The 19,315-nt window shown below is 42.1% G+C and overlaps 1 protein-coding gene across 4 annotated transcripts in view; it reads right to left on the minus strand.

Moving 5' to 3' along the window:
- Positions 1-19,277, minus strand: part of CRTAP (cartilage associated protein) — a 43,999-nt gene extending 24,722 nt beyond the window's left edge. Inside the window, exons 1-6 of one of the 4 annotated variants that reach the window (XR_014953295.1) lie at positions 18,680-19,222; positions 15,067-15,216; positions 14,304-14,475; positions 12,037-12,165; positions 10,968-11,113; positions 8,888-8,971 (exon numbers count right to left, since the gene is read on the minus strand). Coding sequence is in view for 3 of the 4 variants with exons in the window: in XM_085573405.1 (XP_085429531.1) it covers positions 8,888-8,971; positions 10,968-11,113; positions 12,037-12,165; positions 14,304-14,475; positions 15,067-15,216; positions 18,680-19,126 (1,128 nt within the window). In the remaining variant the exon portion in view is untranslated. Of the gene's footprint in view, positions 1-8,887; positions 8,972-10,967; positions 11,114-12,036; positions 12,166-14,303; positions 14,476-15,066; positions 15,217-18,679 lie in introns of all 4 variants that reach the window. The other 3 variants (XM_085573405.1, XM_085573406.1, XM_021546262.4) reach the window with 3 other exon arrangements.
- Between the last annotated feature and the right edge of the window lie 38 nt (positions 19,278-19,315).

A 19,315-nucleotide genomic window follows, 5' to 3' on the forward strand; every position in this document is an offset into this window, starting at 1 on the left:
TTTCTGCTATTTTAATAAAAAAATAAACTGTAATAATATATTTTTTAACACCCTCCATGCAGACACTAGTGCAACAAATCTATAAAATGCAGGTAAATGGCCCATACTGGCATAGCACAAGACTTGCAGCGACACAGACCTTAAAAGGAGAAAATGTTATACACTTCACAGTAAATTCTCTCATACTTTTACAGGTACTTGAACAGACAATGAAATCCTCAAACTTAGAGAGGAAAAAATGTTTAAAGCACCTGTTAAATTAGGAAGTTGTTAGAATGCCATAAAACATTAAAAAAAAACTAGAAAGCTTCAAAATTCGAAGCCAAAGTGTTTTGTAGAGCCATGACTTTGACTTTGTATGTCTACTCTAACCGTTTACATCCCCTGTCACACCCTTCAACACACACCTTCTCAATTTTCAACCACAGATCTTCACAAGCCATGCTTCAATGAAGCAAAAATGTGAAGAACTAGAGATACTAGAATGTTTTCCATACTGGAAACAAATACACTGAGTTTAGATTCAGACCAGAAAACTTACAAGCTCCACTCTGCTAACACAGGGCACCAACACAATGTAGCAATCCAATTTTATTTAAACTACTCCTTACGAAGTTCTATGTCCTATACCTTAGTAAAATGTCCTCCTGCATTCCAGCCCGAGTACTCTGGGGTGATACAGCCCCACTGGCTGGAACTTACTGTCTTGTCAACTGAACTACAGTAACTGAGCTAAAACCTTCTGTGATCACTTCTAGCACAAGGTAACACCTTCAAGAGGTGAAAAGCAGGTTGTCACCAGCACCTGTGCAGCAGCATCGCCTACTACTCAAAACTGCCTGTAACAGCCCATCTGCTGGCACCTCCAGAAACACCAGTATTTTCTGGTTTGCTTTCCATGCACAGTTCAGAAACACTGCCTGAGAGGGGAGACCCTGTGGGAATACCTGTGCCCATCCTCACTTTTTGATACAACTTAAAGTAGAGAGCTACAGATGCTCAATGCCACACTTCCAACCTTTTACTCTAGTAACTACAGTGTTCTGATATACTCTTAATTTAACTCTGTTTTCTTTCAACCTTCCTGTCCCTTCTTTCTTGACAGAAAACTACTGTCCGAAAAGGTCTTAAGATATAATTTAGGTTTTTTCCAAAATAAATTGTCATTTTCTGCTGGAAAACCTGATCAGCTTGTACTCAATTCTCATATTTAAATTAATGAGAACTTATACCAGTTATGTTGAAAGCAAGTCATCCTTGTTTGGATGCTCATTTCCCTTCTTTACTTCACCACCCATTCCAAGTCTGTGAACTGTATTGGGCTTCTGAGTCTGCTCAATTGATGCTTACAATCCCAATTACATTTTTAGGACATTTTTGTCTAAATAAGCATTCCTTCAAAAGACAGCATCTTCTAGACACATTCTGAGAGTCAAAATTTTACAAATTTCTGTTCTGGTGAGAAAAGGGCATTAAAACTCTGTCAATGAAAACAAGAGGAAATAGAGAGTTTTTTTCTATTTGGAATACAATAATGGTATTATGGATATTGTGATTAAAAAGTATTAACATCACACTTTCAGGAAGTATGACTAGTCAGGAGACAAATAACAAAACTAAGCAAACAAAAATAAAAGCAGGAGGAAAGCTGGCTGAAATAGCTGCTGTTCTTATTCTCTGCTTCACAGTTCAATCTGAAAAGACCACCGAGATTTTGAAACTATGAAGTGATTTTAGCAAGTCCTGAAGGATGGCAATTTGTTGTGCTTTGAATTAAATCAAAAGATTTAATTACCCAACATATTATTGTCACACTCATCACTAAGACAGAAGACACACAACATACAGACAAAATTCAAGGTTTTTATTTCTGGTATGTTTTCAAAACCAGAAACATGTAAGAAATGAAAAAGGATATTTAAATGTAACAATATTAGGAAAAAAACTCCTAAACAACCTGAAATCTGAAATTTCTAGTGTCTGAAACTGAGATCTAAAGGAAAACTTTGCAGAAGCTATTGTAGTCTAATTAGATGAACCAAGGAATAAGAGAGGTTGAAATATGCCAAAAATATAAAAACAGTTGCTGAAACAATATACATAAAATATGCTGCAATACAATTGAGTAATTGCCTGGATGTTGGTTATTTTGGAAAAGGCAAAATCTCCAGATTAAAGACAAAACCCCAGTTAAAAGTTGTCGCTAGAGAGGTTGGCAGCCCAATGAAAAGGTGATAACTCTGCCTCAGAGGAGGTGATCATATTGTCACACAGGCAGCTGTGACCAGGCCAGCACTGTCCTTGTCCCATTAGCACTCACTTCACACTGCACCAGACATCTAGCATGGCTGAACTCAGTGCATACTCCACAGGTGTTCATTCCAGGCAAAGAAGCCTTCTGTCTGCTGATATCCAGTAACTTCGTGCTGATCTATGCCTGCAGACCTGGAGTCTGAAATGAACCTTTGATACGATTTACTCCCTCAGTGAGACAGAGTCCCTCCTCTCACCTGTGTGCTTTGGCTCCTCCCTACCTTTACAGGAAGAACATCCAATTTGCCATGCAAAGTCGGCTGCAAACCCGTAATTCTTTCCACTGCCAGCTACCCGAGGGCACAACAGCCACCAGCTCCAAGGCAGGGAACACAAACACACCGCTCCAGCCCAGGGCTGATGTAAACCATGGTGAGCAGCCCATGGCCCAAAGGCGACGCGGACGCTTGGCTGCTAGGTAGGAGATCAGGAGGGAAAGTCTGGCTAGCTCGGGAAGAGAAGGGTTTGCTGCCAGACCAGTACAGGAGTGATGGTCAGGCAGCCAACAAGTGGGAAGTACACACAGGTAGGCTGCTTGGTCAGCTGCAGGGAAGCATGTCCTCCCTGCCCAGCCCTTGGTCCACAGTCGTGTCCTCCAGGTTGGCCAGGTACGGGTTGAGCAGCTCTGTGGCACCCCACAACCTCCCACCCTCTGCTTCCAACCTCTTCCCTCTCCCAGTCCAGGAATGGTCAGTGGAGAGTGGGACTGGCAGACCAAGGATGTATGGGAAAAGATGGAACAGGTATAGCCTGAAATATGAGAGGTGTGATATCAAGCAGAAAAAGAGGAATGTTTCCAGACTGGTGTGAGTGGCCTGAGGAATCAGAGAAGCTGATCTGTCCAACTGGAACCCTTAATTATCTGTTAGATATGCAAAGTGAACACTCCTGGTGTAGATTAACAATTAAATAGAGGCATAGACAGAAAGAACAAACTGTGTGCCACAGTAATTAATTCAAGAAGGTTTTACCAAGGGCATGTGAGTAGGTGGATTATAATAAAAAATAATCTTAAAATAGAGTTTTTGGTCACTTCTGAATAAGGTAACTCAGGCTAGTGAGACTGGGTCACCAGCATATGAGAAGCAAGAGCACTGGAAAAAAAAAAAAAAAAAAAAAGACCTAAAAAGGAGAAGATTGGATTGCAAAACTCCTCACTTAGTACCTCAGTGTACTGAGTGTCCAAGACCGTGATATACATTGGGCCAGGCCCTTCCTTATGCAATGTTAAATGTCACATTCACATTCACAAAACACAGCTTTTTTAGAGAAACAACTGTACTTTGGAGACTCCTAGACAACTGTTAAAATAAAACACCAAAGAGGAATAGCTACAAGAACCTGGCACTGTTATGGCACACTTGAGGCTGATGGTCCAGCACCAACTTTCTTTCAACAGCATCATTTAAAAACAGTAGCCAGCAGCAGTTGCACTGCCCGCTGACAGAGTCAGACACTTTGCCACTGCTTGCAATGATTGCCTTCTGCAAATGCAAGCATTAATCATTCATGGGTCCTTGCCTCCACCTATAATCTGTTCTGCCCTTTCTCACTGTAGACAGGAAAAGCTATGGGACACAATTAGCTTTCTTTTAAGAGCTCATACTTTCCAATGCAGATCTGTTGATGGCCTCTCCTATAGGGATTCTGTATGTACTGTAGTAGGATAGCTCATTCTTCAGGGAAGCAACAGAGAAGATAATAAAAGACAGTGTTCTAGAATGAATTAAGATCCACAAAAAAATATTATTCTGGACATGCTTTTATGTGTGATTACCAGTGAATGAATATGAAACAGCTTCTATTCTAACTTATCCAACAAACAGCCTTAAGAGACAACACACAGAGCATGAAGAATTGGCTGTATCTTTGTTTCCTTATAATCTATGACCTAGGAGAAAAATATTTAGTTCACAAAGTGTCCCTCAGTTCTCCTTCAGAGCAAAAACTCAAATTTTGCTGAAGTTCAAATACCTCAATGATTGGAAACTTGTTCAACAGTGAAAGCAACAGATTTGATTCCCTCATGTACTGGGTGTAGTGGTCAGGTTGTGGTAGTGAGAAGAGAGGCCTCTAGGTGAGGAGCTAGCAGCCCTGTAATTAATTACAGTCCTGTAACTGCCCTAGTAAGTAATGGGAGTAGGCACAATGATCAGGCTATGACAACCAGCAGATTATTTCAAGAACAAATAATCACCTTGCAAGAGTGAAGGCTAAGGTTTGATATGGATGACTGTGGAGAACATTTGCTTCATGGACCTGAGAGAGCCTGCACATACACACCACAAAGCCCACTGGCCAGTAATGTTTTGGAGAGGGAAAACATTATTTCAGGGTAACAGTAAGGCATGTGTCAATGAGTGGCTCAGCCTGAAAGGTTTATTCAGCCCTCAACCAAGAGAAAGTTTCCTGATCTAAACTTCAGTTAAAATCTGAGACTTAACTGTAACCACCTCAAAGATCTGCCAGAACTTCCATAAGCAGTACAGTCCAGACTGGACATTCTTCACATTCTAGCTGGGGAAAAAATATAAAAATTCCTCAATTTTTTGTGCAGAAAAATTATTTTACCCTTAACTTATTTCTTTTTCAGCTACGTAGTCCACAGTGTGCCCAACTGCCCCATGCTTATAGGGCTTTTTTTTTTTCTTCAGTATTAAGAGAGCTTAGCTATTTTTTACATTAATATTAACTACTTTCTCAAATATTTTTCCACTTCATATCAATGATATATTCTGATATATTCTTTAACTGTTTTTTCCCATATATTATGGGAGACTACAGTACACTGCAGTTATTACAGTAGTATTTTACAGTAAACCAGTAAATGTGCTTTCCTTTTAACTTATTTATAAGACCTATAAAACCTGAGTCAACTCAGTTTCATAGGGACTTCAACATTGCTCCAATTGCACTGAAAGCAGAAGCCTTCCAGCAGCCTTGTTTCTGAGCTCTGCTTGTCCTCTCTGGCCTGCTTTATGCTGCATGCAGAAGTGTAAGAGAATCTGGGCAGTAGCAGTTCCTCCTAATGCCAGTACCTGCAGTCTGGGGCCATCCTGGCATTTAAGCCCAACCATGCTGGCAGCTTCCCTTGCATGATGGCTTACATACATCAGCAGAAGCAAGAGGAGAAAGCAGAAAGACCTAGCCATATGAGAAGAATCTCCACTAGAAAATGTTGATGGGAAAAAAAAATACAACCACCCATTAGCTGGCAAATCTCTCTGGAACAGCTGCCACCAGCTCTTAGGGCAGCAGTGCTGTTGGAGCTGTGCTGGTCTGAGGTCACAGGCAGGGCAGGGTTTACAGGTCTGCACTTACCACTTGCTGTTAACAAGCACACTTGTGTAAATCATTTGAACATATGCAAGGAGTGAGTTAATAAAGCTCAAAGTATGTTATTAGCAATTCCCAAGCAGAAAAATAGGCTGAACTCAGATTACTATTTGCTATCAGTACTCCACTGGGGCCCTTGTGTTTTGATGCTATTCCTTATGTCCTCTTTCCACCAGTCACATTAGTTCACTACTTATTCTTCTTTGCATTACATGGATGTGATGAAACAGAGCATTTTCATTTCAGCCACTACACAAATGGAACACACACTATATACAAATAAATATAAAGATGTCCAAAAAAAGTAAGTCTAAGCCACCAACAGCTTTTCACCTACTGATTAAGTACTGAAAGAAAAATCATATTGTGGGCTCATCCCCGCCAAATACTTGTGGTTCTTATGTAATTTAGAACAGCTAAGTAGCTATCTGTCCCCCAAAAAAATTCCATAAGGACATTGATTTTATGGGCCAAAAATATGTCTCATTCAATTAGTGTGGTGTTGGAGTTACATCTACTCTAGCTGAGTGCCTGGCTCTTAACAGCATTTCAGTTTGCCACTTAAATCTGTGCAGTACCAGGAGCTGTATCCATGATAGCCTTGATGCATTACACATCTGAACAGAAATCAAGAAGCTTGTCTATCCATGGCCAACCAAGAAGACAACACTGTAATGTTCTTTTAACTTCCCTGTGGAAAGCTGCAAGGATATTTAAGAATAATTACTTTTTCGTAAATGTAATTTGTAGCTAGCTGGCGCTAATATTCTGTCACCTCTACAGTGTTAAATGTTTGAATTAGAAGTTTTTCATTTCCTTGTGGAAAAACATTAATAGAGTAACACAAGCAGGACAGTATTTCTTATAGTAACATATGCAAAAATCATTACTGCCTGTTCCAGCCTCTGCAATTACTGCTATGTATTCCTGTAGAAGCCAAATGTTTTCCCTTGCTTTGCTAAGGGGATTTAGAAAGGCACATGGATGATTTGGGATACAGGAGCACTGGGAAGTCTGGCTAAAATGAGATTCTCCACTTGAAAATAATGACACTCACATAGGAAGTGATCCTCTTGCCACATCAATCCTTTCACTTCCATCAAGGGAAAAAGAATTATTTTTTTCCTGCAGATTATTCTGTGGGCTATCTTACTGGCCCACAAGAAACTTCACAAACAGAAAACGTGGACCACAGAAACGCACAGAAAGTATGGCCTATGGCCCAAAGAGCACATGGTTTAAATAAACAGAGTGCACTTAGAAGAGAGCTTGCCTCCATCCTTAACAATTTTTAATAAAGTTTTCATGTAATGCCTTATCTGGGGTTTTCATCAGTTTTCAACATTCCTATCGAACAAACTTTTCTATCCGTGCCAGGAGAAATATTGAACAAAATAAAAATTCCACTTATACTACCAGGTCCTGCCCATAGAGCAGAAACTGCAAGGTAGTGGCTTTACCTTTGTGCTATTCCTGCTGTGTCTGCACTCCCTGGAAGTCTCCTGCAGACAAAGACAAGTTCTGGTAGCCAGGGATTTATGAGTTCACTACCAAAAGCCAGAGGCAAGCCAGAGGCATGGACAGCCTCCATCCCCCACAGGTTTTTGGGCCATAGGAAGGGAGGGCACAGAAGCCCTTCAGCTTTTCCCCTGAGAAGAAGAATGGTAACTTTCCTAAACAGAGAGTGTGAGGTAGGGATATCTGCAACATAAGCAGGCCCAGTAATTTTGGTTGTTTAATCCAAACATATAATCCAGTGTAATGTGACTTCCTTGTCACTGCACCACCCTCCTGCAGTCTGCAAAGTCATTTGTAATTGCCCTGGTGAAAGGGGCTACAGGAATGAACACCAGCAACTGAATGCTTGTTTATTCTACACATGGTGATGGAGGCTGAAGATTGTCCTATAACCCCTTCTTCTACCAACATATGGGGAAAACCCTCAAAAAGGATTTCTTCACACCCTCCTTAAATATTCATCCCTGTGTTTTGAAGCACAGATAGGACAGAAAGGAAAAAGTACAAATTAAATTGATGCCTAACGTAAGAAAACATCATGGACAAAGCACAAACCAACAAGGGAATATAAAAAGTGCTCAAGTATGTCACACCTTGATGAAAATCCATACAGACTAGTCCTCATCTATGCTTAACCTTAAAGCAAGCTTATTAAGCTGTCTTTCAAGGGGGCTTTATCACAATGGAAAGCCTTCCTGTAGTCTGGTAATCTTGCAATGGAATTTTACATAGAGTTGTTTTCAGATCACAAGAATACTGAAGGCAGCACAGGCATTACTTCTCTGCTGTAAAATATTCTCTCTCCCTATGTGTTGTACAACAAAATTTGCAAAGGTGTTTTCATTTTTTAACATAAACCATCTTCATCTTTTCTAGCTAGAAAAGACTTCTGCAGTGCTTTTTACAGATACCCTTGCCTCTTGTCATAACTGAGCACAACTCTTTCTTTGTCAATGCCAGCAACATTTCATCATTTGAAGATTTTTCTAAACCTCTAAATGAAAGGACCCAAAATCAAAGCAAAAGGCAATCCAAAACCTCTCATAAATTATACTTTAATTTCAGCTGCGGAAGGAAATGCCCTTTCAGCAATTAAACTACTTTTCTTGCACCAAAATAAAAAAAAGTCCCTCTTACATATTTTCCAGTGTAAATAGTAGTCATTATATGTTATTTGACCATGAATTCCAACCATCTAAAAAGCATTAATGGGTGACCAAAATGCCACTGAGCAGAAGAAAATAACAGATAACAAGATTTCCTTTGGACAAAAACTACAATTTAGGTGGTTACTTTTGGACAAAACCATAAGGACATTTAAGTCTAATTTAAATAACACTTCAGAAAAAAAATCCACACCCCCTCCTGGCCCCTGCAAAACACCAAACCCAGAAAAACATTTGGTTTAAATATATATGCACCATTTCTCTGCCCCCTGGTGTTACAACTCAAAAACTGGGTTTCCTTTCTTTTCTGTGGGCTCAGTGCATTATGCATTTACCTTTGTGTTAATTCTGTCCATGTTTTTTAAATGGTACATGATGTTCTTTGGGTTTGTTCTTATATTCCACTTACCAAACAAAAATTTATTATAAATTGGTCGTGGTTAAAAGAAGGTTTTTCCATATTAGTGAAATCCTGGAATTACAGCTATATATCATCTTCACTTGAAACGTGACTGATGCTTTTTTTACCCTGATTTAATTTCTAGAAAACTCACCTCATCATCATCCATCAGATGTTCCTTTGCGAATTCATACAGTTCCAGCTGGAGTGTGGTAATGTTGTGGTATCGAACTGCCTCCTATCAAAAAAACCCCAAATTTCTGTTACTTTAGAAGACAGGTGAGTGTCATCACATGCCTCCTGAAACTATCCCAGTGAAGTCACACCCAGACCTAGTAAAGGCAAATCCCAGGCAGGGGTCACAGTGTTTGAGAAGGGAACAGCAAAACAGCAAACAGAGTATTCCAAACTCCTCTGTGGATCTTCCTAAGCACAGGCTTCCTCACTGCAAGAACAAAGCACTCTCCTTCTTCTCATGTTTCAAAGCACTGGCGAGCCTGAGAATAGGGAATGAGACTGCCAGGGTTGGGCAGCAGCCTGTGCCTGCATTCCAGTGGGCTTTGGACAGGAGAAAGCCTCTGTCTCACTGTGCTGGCTATGGCAGCAGGCAGTTCTGGGAAAGAGACAACTGAGCTGTTTGGCATGATAATGATTCACCAGCCCAGCCTGGGCTAGGGAAACTCTGCAAGGTCACTCACCTGTCCCTCCTCACTGCCCTGCTGGGTGCCCGGACAGCACAGGGTAGCTCAGTCTCATACTCTCACATTTGTGAGTACCAGCTGCCATCTACTTTGATTATTCTATTTAACTCATGTTGGGGAAGAAAACTCCCCAAAGGAGACTCCCAGTTTCACAAGAACATCTAAAGGTTAGTGCCAGAGCCAAATGTTGCTGTCACCCCATTATCATTTCTTGAAAATAAACCAGAGGTATTATTGTTTTCAAGGCAAGTGATTAGGACAGCAAGCAACTTCTGTTTCTAGCTACACAGATCAAAGTACAAGGAAATACAGCTCTGTGTATTTAATATTTTGTATTTTAAAATCAAATTATCTGTAGTCCCCGGCTCCAGAAGTTATCAATGAAACATTCAGAGTGCACGTGTAGGGCCCTTGTTCTGACCTCTCTGCACTCATATGCCAAATATGTCTGCGGTTTCCAGTTTCATACTGTTGCTACCCCTCACTCCCACCACCACCAAACATTGTCTCAAATATGCTTATAAAGCACCATTCTGCTCCAAAGCATGTGACAAAGGAGCAGTCCCCTCCCCAGTGAGCTCAGACTTGCTGCTGCTGCTTGAAAGAACCAAATGCATTTTTGCTGTTTTTTGTCTCAGTTGGCCCTGCAGGGCAGGCCTGGGTTCCCACTGTGCCAATAAAGTGTATGGTCTAAGAGGCATGACTAGAAGGCATTAAATTTAATTTGTAGAACAAGTATTGCTAATGACAAACTAGTTGTACAGCCCATATGACACGCTTAAGCAGTCAGTTAGTGTCACAATTTAGCTGCATGATTTAAATCCTGGTAACAAGAAACACTGGAAAATCAAATTTGATATCAGTGCAGGTTGTAAAATTTCCCTGAACATGGAAATTTAAGAACAGCATGAAAACCCATTTTTAAAATAGTTTTCCAAAGCCAGATGACAACTGCTACTGGATGGACTGGTGTCTTCTTTACAGCAAGCATTTTAATTTAAATAATTAGATGCAATACAGTCCTGGGCCTTTTTCCATCCTCATCCACCCAACTGTGTTCTAAATGGAGTAAGTGGAAAGTCAGTTTAGCTGGAGTTACCATATTCAGACACATTCCAATGCCCACAGAACCTGAAATAACAAGCGAGTGGGCAACTATCTGTTGGCAAATAATGATTCACAAAAGCCTGAATGTCACTCAGAGATTTCATCATCAGAGATTTCAGGGGCCAGCTGCTTTATTTATAAAGGTACATTAAGATCTAAGTATGCCTAAGCATCAGAGAAGTACCAGCATGAGTTTGCTTCTCATCATATATGTTAACATAACATATTTCAACAAAAAGGGAAGAATTATAATGACATTCGCTGCTGTTTACATTACACACTCCATCTCTGTGTACAACTTTCTATATGATTTTAATAAAACAGGATATGTTAAACTCCAGAAGCAGAAAATATCTCACATTTTCCCACTGAGTTTCAGAGAAATATTTTAATGTGTCTAGAAGGCATTTTACGTAATTCACCTACCGATCTGGGCTGAAAATCTTCCTCTTTAAGTCCCCATTTGTCTTTGTGGTACCGGTAATAGACCATGTTCTGCTTCATTACTTCATCTTTCTCGTCAAACAGAAGGTAACTGGCAGCACAAGAAGCTGCATTCTTCATGTCATTCACTAATTAATAAACACCAAAAAGTCCAGGTAAGGTAAATGAACAAATTCCTGCTATTATCTAAGCTCTGGAAAACTCAAATGGAAACACAGCCCATACTCTACCTTCTCACCAGTTGCACAGAGGAAAAAAAATTGCTCCCCCAAAACTATATGCTATTTTTGTTTTGAAACACATAAGGCCACAATTCAAATATCATCATAATCATCAACCTCTGATGGTTTCCTATGAAAATCCTAACCAAACGTTCCTCCCAGGTATCCCAGTATCAGCCCACAGCTTGGTGATACGCACTGGAGCACTTATTTAAAAAACAAACAAAAATATATTAAACCCCTCCCTACTTCTCTGTGCTAGGATTGATAAAGAGGGAAGAGCGAGTTGTAAAGTGTGTAGTCAAACAACACAAGCAAGAGTCATTAATGGCTTGATGCTACATGGCTGATGTGTCTTCCCTTTGATATTGGAGCCTGCAGGCACAGCTCTACAGGCTACATGTGTTCTTTACACTGCAAGCAGCTCCTCAAGAAAACACAACTTTCACTGATAAATTTACCTATCAAATATGTCATCACTGAGTACCGAAGACTACAATTTCTGTTAAGTGGTCCCCTCTTTCTTCAAAATCCATTTAGCCCCATTCTAACAGGATGATAAGAGTCACTAGGAAAAAGCAAATATTATGAAATACTCTGTACGCTTGTCTGTGGAAAAAATTCTGTCCCATGTCTGTTAACTGCAGTGATAACAGGGTGCAAAAGACACCAGGAAACTTAGATTTTCTGTCCCAGAGAGTTTAAAATGCAGATTCTGGAGGCCCCTACTTACATTCTAAAGCATAAAATTAGAGGGAAATATTATGAATGGAATCTGTCCCACATCATCCAACATCAGTGTTATTTAAGCACAAAAAATTACTACTTACATTTATAATACGCAAACTGCAAGTAATGGTACATGGTGGCCACAAATTTTTCAACGACAAAGCCTCCTATAATGGGTGTCAGATTGCTCTCACACTGCACTTTGCAGGCAAGGACTTCAACATAATGATCTGGAAGGAAGAAAACAGCAACAGAGGATATGGGTAGCACAGAGTGAACTGTTATAATCACTCCCATTAGTCACACATTAAAATTTGGCTCCTATGCATCTGGATCTTGCTGCTTGGAAGTACTGCAAATCTACAACATCTGAAGCATGAAGGTACTAGGCCCTTCTGTAAAAATCTGTGTGGCTGACTTTTAAGGCATCAGAGCTGGAATTCCAGAGAACTGAGCACTTAGGTTTCACTGACACCTACAGGCAGCATGTGGTTGTTGAGTTTTATAGAGTATTACACAGTACTGCATTATGTCCTAGCTGTAAACTTCACAGTGCTTTCTTTCCTTTTCTAAATTTTGCAAACCTTAGCTATTTCATTACATTATTGCACAAATAAGGTCCCCATGCTGCTGAGTACAACTGTGTCACACACAGATACAGCACGTGATTGCAAAATAGACCTCCAGGGATGGCTGCATTATGGGCCCAGACTTTGGATGTTTTAAGGGAGAAGAAAGAGGAGAATATGCTGCTCACCACAGAAAAACTTTCAGCCAAGAACATGTAAGTTCACAAGCTTACCCAGTTTAAAAATTGCTATATATAATGCAATATAGGACTACAGCTAATTTTATCTTCAAGAAAAATACATTTCAAGATAACCTTCCAGCAAAAAGTTTCAAGCATTTTCTAGATATATCACATTCATCAACAGCATGCAATGAGGACAGCTGGCTTCCTAACACAACTCACTGCTCAGTGATAAATCCATACCTAGTGTAAGACCCAAATACTTCTGGTTAACACCTACTGCTACATCTGCTTCCTGCAGACCCCTGAAGGCAGAATATCTCTCCCTGGAACATGAGCATGATTCAGCCCAGGCAGTGCAAATTAATTTGAGTGTTCTTATCTCAAGAGTGAAATAGTTGAAATGCATGAACATGGCCATTGGTGACATCATGCTGTAATTCCTGCCTTTCCTCCCCATCACTACTGCTGGGAATTGTCCTTCCCTTTCAAGGAGGAAGAGGGAGGGTGACAGTAAGTGTCAACCACAACTGAGCATAGACACTACTCTTCAAAGTGGCTTGGGGATTATCCTGATGTCAGAGCTCTGACCCTCTAGGGAAGAAAGTCTGTGTTTCTTGCTTTACTTCCTGTGACTTGTGCTTCACTCTGTATCTGCTATCGTAGACACCTTCATGTTTTGCCCAAGAGGAAGTCAAGCCTTGAGGAATAGCCTGCAATAGCCATTCCATGTCAGCTGTACTGGTCGATACCAGCTGCACACCATGAAAAACTGAAGTTGCACATGTATAAACATATCTCACAAAAGCTTCCCCTCACCAAGATATACTATGGCTTTAGGACAAAAAGTTTGAATGTTTTTCCTTAGGGCAACTTAAAACATAAAAAGTGCAAGAGAATTTCTAAGTTAATTGAGAAAACTTGCAGATGTTCTCCACAAAAATACTGCCAACAACACTGAGCTGTCAGAGCATTGGAGAAATTACTTGTTTCTTTCACTGCCAAACAGCATAGAAAATGTGCAAGTGCCATTTTGACAACAATCAAAAAAGTTGATGTCCCTTTTCCTTTGCAAAGCAATGGTGTTCTGTTGGTTTTTGTTTTTGTTTTTGTTTTTTTTTGCAATACACACAAAATATAGACATTACCTACTAGTAAAACTTGAATGTAGGAAAGATTAAAAATAGCCAATATAACTTTGTCACGCTTAGGAGGAAAGAGATGCAGTTCACCAGACCTACACACACCACAGAGCTGATTTCAAAGGCAGCCTAACTAACCACTGAGCCTCAAAAGTGGCCAAACAGATACTGAAATGATGGTCAAACGATCTGGCTGGATGACTGCTACCCAAATGGAGCAGTTGTTATTTACACATCTATGTTACTCTGACACAGAACTTCCATGCTAATGTAAGATCTCTGTTCCAATTTCCTGATAGACCTAATTTATGTTACTGACAAGAGCAAAAAAGTAAACCAGAATTCAAACAGTGCCAAGTGAATCTAAAAAACTCCTATCGGCCTAAATGAGGAACAGTACTTGGGTAACCAATCCTGTGAATAAACTAAAATGCACTTTGGGGACATGTTTCCTTCATGTTTCATAACCACCCACCTGCAATGGAAAGATAGAAGTCTTTAAAATCTGTGATCTCTCGGGAGCCCTCACAGGCTGCTATGCAGTCATCATAGGCTTTGAAGAAATCAGGAAGAGCCAGTTCCATGTCCGAGATGGATGTCCGCCAATTGTCGCCATTGTACGCTCTCACAGCCCTGACAAAGAGATTCTGAAAAATTGGCAGGAATGAATCAGCAGTAACTGACCCATGAGAAGTGTTGTGTAAACTCAAATACAGTAAGTGATGTCTCCACATTTCTGTATGAGCTGCTCTCCAGATGATGTGAGAACAAATACAGGAGACTAATGGATTTTAAGAGGTATTTCCTAGAGAGCAGAGTATGTAATTCCATTTCCAATCAAAAGAAAAGCCTGCTGGAGAGAAGCAACAGTGTGAGCCTGAAACACAGGCTGTGACAGAGATTTTCAATGGAATCTTAAAGCCAAATGTCTGAGCTATTTTCAGCTGTGCCACTACAGCACTCATGAATTTGGATAACTAGGCACCTGCTTAGCTCCTGGAGGGTAGCAGCTTACAGGTACACCACTCTCTGATTTGCTGTGACTCATTTATGGAACAATGAAGTGCAGGAGAGATGAGAATTACTGAATGCATCAAGAAGGCAGAACAAAGATGACTGAGATGACAAAAAACAGGGAAATTAATAACTGAGAACACATAAGCAAATGGGATTTCACTCAATAGGAGGAGTAATGGAACAGTTCCAAAAGAGCAGACTCTTCTGAATAAAAAGCATACCTCATAAGGTTTTGTCTCCAAGTCTTTAATATGCTCCTCAGCATCAGGTATGCTTTTATAGTAGGCCATATTTCTTTGCATCATTTCATCATCTGGATGCTTCAGAAGAAATGTATGAGCTGCTGCAATAGCTTTTGGAAGATTATTAGCCTAAACAAGGACAGGGAAAAGAAAGTATTAAAAAAAAAAAGATTAACTGGAGAAAAAATTAAATCAAAACAAAACAGTTCAAAGGTTCCCGGTTGTCTCAATGATTTTTCCTGCATTCTCTATATTCACAAATTTACTTCCACTGAGACCATAGTCTCAGCAGATACAATGCTACAAAATTGACATAATTCCTCTCAGTTTTACTCCTAGCTGCAACACTGTGAATCATTTCCTTTAACTTTAGAAGTCTATCATTGTTACAGATAGCATAGATGATTGCTGTAAATCTAAAATATTAGGTTTTATCACTTGACCCTTCCCTGTTCATAGAGCTGACAAGACAAAATACCAGGGCTCCTGGGAGGGATTAATCTCACAGTAAGTACTGATGCTAACCTAGCCTAGGGACAGTAGTCAGTAGTCTTCACTGTTTGTGTTTATGTCACTTACTTGCCTAGCAGCACAGACAGAGGACATTATTACAATAATATATCTTCCTTGGTGGCATTGCAAAGTTAGAACATACTGCAGAGACTTGGTCAAAAAATGTATCCTAAAGCAACTTTCTGTGCCCATTTTTAAACTAACTTTAATCCCTGTTAGATATACTTTGTGAAGTGTGCATTTCTCATTTACAACTGCATGTACCAAACACATATGTACTTCTGTGTGCATGCCATTTATGATTTCTTAAAATTTTATATCTATACACACACACATGCATATTTTCATAAATTATATAGTATATATATGCATATAGTTAGGAAGAATGAGAGAGAAAGCAAGTCTGAGGTATTTGTGAACTGTTAAAACCTTTTCTCTAGGCTGTTCAGTGTATTGATGTACAGGTGATACAGAGCTACACCTCACACGTGAAATAGTTTCTGGCAGTACATGTTTGAAACCACTAGCAAGAATCGCAGTGTGCACACACACCCTTCTGCTTGCACCCACAAAAGGTGCCCATTGATTTTGGAAAGGAACCTGAGAGATGGCTGCACAGGAGCAAAACTTCAACACATCCACTGCTGCTGTGCTGCTAGGAGTGTCCCAGCCCAGGAGCTCTGCCAGCTGCCCTTCCTGGCTGTCCCAAAACTACGTGTTTCCAGTCCGCCCCCACCGTGCTAAATGCAAAGGGAAAAATCCCAGCTGCACTTTCGTCAAATGCCTGGTTTCTTCTGTGCTGCAGCTGTAAACCTGCTTCTTTGGTAGGCTGGTAAGTCTCATTTTTACTTAGGTCCATGATTCACTCTTGGTTTCAATTTTCACCTCTTAGAAAAAAAATTTTTAAAAAGGCTTTGTAGAAACACACTCCTAAATGAACTCAGTAGCTCTGAGAAAGCTCCCTCCAGAGGAGCAAGCAGCAGTGCAGGAACAGCTACTCCCAGAATCTTACAACGTGGCAAATTTCTCTGCGGAGCCCACCTGAATACATACATCGTTACTCTAAAAAATTACATAAAGCATTTCCCTCCGGCTTCTTCCTCTACTCTAAATGCTGTTGGGAGGGTGGAGGGGTGGGTGAAAGGACATTCCTTTCACAGAAACCACCAGCCAGGAAAAAGTCCTTTGGGTGCAACAGTTTGTAGTTCTAGAAGGCCTATTTAGAACTCCCCGGGAGAGATAAGGGCTCAGAACTGGACTGCAAATCCAGTATGAGACACAGTATCAACAACAGACACAAAAGGCAAAACCACCAAACCATGCTGCTCAAACTTAATGCAAATGTAATTGAAAAAATAGTTAAAAGGGAGGGGAGGGATTCCTCCAATTTCCCTCTCACACCTGGCAGTTACTTGACTGTATTCAAAATGATAAGAAGATATTATATTCGGTGCTATCCGTACAGTGCAAACTTTGTACGTGCCACAAGGGGGGAATTAATAGTTAAGAAGAGGAAACATTTGCGGTGATGTCATATTGGTATCCATATATGGCTTTGAGAATTCGAGGAATTCCTGCTCTCTCAGTTAAAAAAAAAAAAAGGCAGAGGCTTTAATATATCAAGTTAAGTTCTTTTGTATGGTCTTAAGGAAAGCATTAGACACCAGTGTGGTACACTGCATGTGTATCCTGTTCTGTTTTTATGAGAACACATTTCCCTGCAAGTGTCTGGAAAAAACTGCTGAGGAAACAGCACTCTTAAAAACAGGGCAGCAACAGTTTAGATGATGTGTGTTTTCAAGAGGCAACCTCAAAATAATGGACAAGCAAACAACCCTATGTAATGTATACTGGGATACATTGGAAGGGAATCCCTAAAAGAGAAAACAATCTAACCAGAGCTCAGCTTGTTTCCTCCCCACAGAGAGGCCCTGTTTATTTCAAATGGAAATAATTGCAGTATCTGAGGGGATGGCAGGAGGGATGGACCTTGATATAGAGAACAGAAGGGGAAGATGAGAAGAGAGAAATAATCAATTAGACCCTGGACAGAAGAATGAAAAGCTAGAAAAATGGATGAAATCTGTTATGAGAGGAGCGTGTCCCCAGGCGTGGCTGACCCAAGAGCAAAAGGTAAATACCATTCCAGGGTTCGCACTATAGTGTCTCACTTCAGCAGCCAATTTTTGCTTTGTTCCTTCTTGCAGCTGTAATGAAACTGGAGTTTTCCAGGCATGAGACTATCTGCAAGTCACAGGCTGGGGGCTGCTGCACTTGAAAGAACTGGACCAGAAACGAGCAAGTGAAGAAGGTGGACACGCTGAAGGAGAAGAAGTAGTGGAGATCATTTGCAATAGCAGAGCTGTGACATGAAGAGTCTGAAAAAGGTTCCAGAGAAGGTTAGAAAGTAAGGCAGATGGAAAGATGAGAGGGGCAGGAATGACACAGCTACTGGACACAGAGGCAGTGTTCAGTGGCCAGATGTCTAGGAAGAACTGGAAGGGCTCACTCTAGGGCACGTGCTGGATGAGTTGTAAAAAACGGGTGAAGAGCGAGCTGGATGGTATGTGGGTAAGCAGGGGGAAAGACAAGGCACACACTAATCCCACTGTGGGTTACAGGAGTGGGAGGAAACAGCAGAAAGGTTTGTCAAGGAGAGAATTACAAAGTGTAGGGTTGGCAGCCTAGAGGGCAAGGATTGACCATGGGGCAGGGAAGAAATGAAGATGAGGCAGATGAGAACTGGTGTGGAGGAGGTGATGAGGAATGAGGTTGTGGCCCAGAGTAACCTGCTCCGAGGGCCAGGTGTGAGGTCGGCAGGCCAGGAGGTTTTTCTAGCATTGGGGGAACGAGGCATTTGGGGTCTGTCGAGGCTGTCCTGGGACACACCAAGCTGTCCGCCTCCACCGCGACACCGACAGGCGCGCTTGGCGTGCCTGGAGGGTGGCACCGCACCAGGCGCGACTTCGAGGAGAGCCTCCGACAGAGGCGGGGGGAGCAGAGGCAGGGCAGAGAGATGGGAGGAGAAAGGAGGAGGGATCAAGGAGAGGCTGGGGGTGTGTGGGGGGGGGGTCCTCACCTTGAAGTAGGCGAACTGCAGGTACTTGTAGGGCTCGCGGCGCTGGAACTCCTCGAGCAGCTCGCGGCCGGGCTGCGCCTGTCGGAAGGCGGGCAGCCCCTGCTTGCAGCGCCGCAGGCACTGCGCCCGCCGCAGCACCCCGGACAGGAGGCGCAGCTCCTCCAGCGCGGCGCCGGCGGGCGCGGCGGGCGCGGCGGGCGGCCGCCCGGCCGTGCTGCAGTTGCGGTGGCAGAACGCCTCGCTGTCGCGCAGCAGGCGGTACAGCCGCATGCTGACCTCCAGGTAGCTGACGCTCTCGGGCCAGTTCTCGGTGCTGTACTGGTCCAGCCCGTAGCGATAGGCCGACTCCAGCGGCATCAGCTCGTCCCGCGGGAAGCTGCGGAAGCTGTAGCGCTCGTACTGCGCCCCCGCCGCCGCCAGCAGCGCCGCCAGCGCCGCCAGCCACATGGCTGCGCCACCGCCACGGCACGGCACGGCACGGCACGGCACGGCACGGCACGGCACGGCACGGCACCACGTCGCTGCCGCTGGCGGGCCGCAGGGCCGGAGAGGCGGCCCGGGGCCGGGAGGAGGGAAGGGAAGGGCGGGCAGCCCGGGGCGAAGGCAGGGCAGAGGCGGTCCCGGGGCCGGGGCGGA

This window comes from Lonchura striata, chromosome 2 (genome assembly GCF_050655825.1).
Source record: "Lonchura striata isolate lonStrDom1 chromosome 2, ASM5065582v1, whole genome shotgun sequence".
NCBI lineage: Eukaryota > Metazoa > Chordata > Aves > Passeriformes > Estrildidae > Lonchura > Lonchura striata.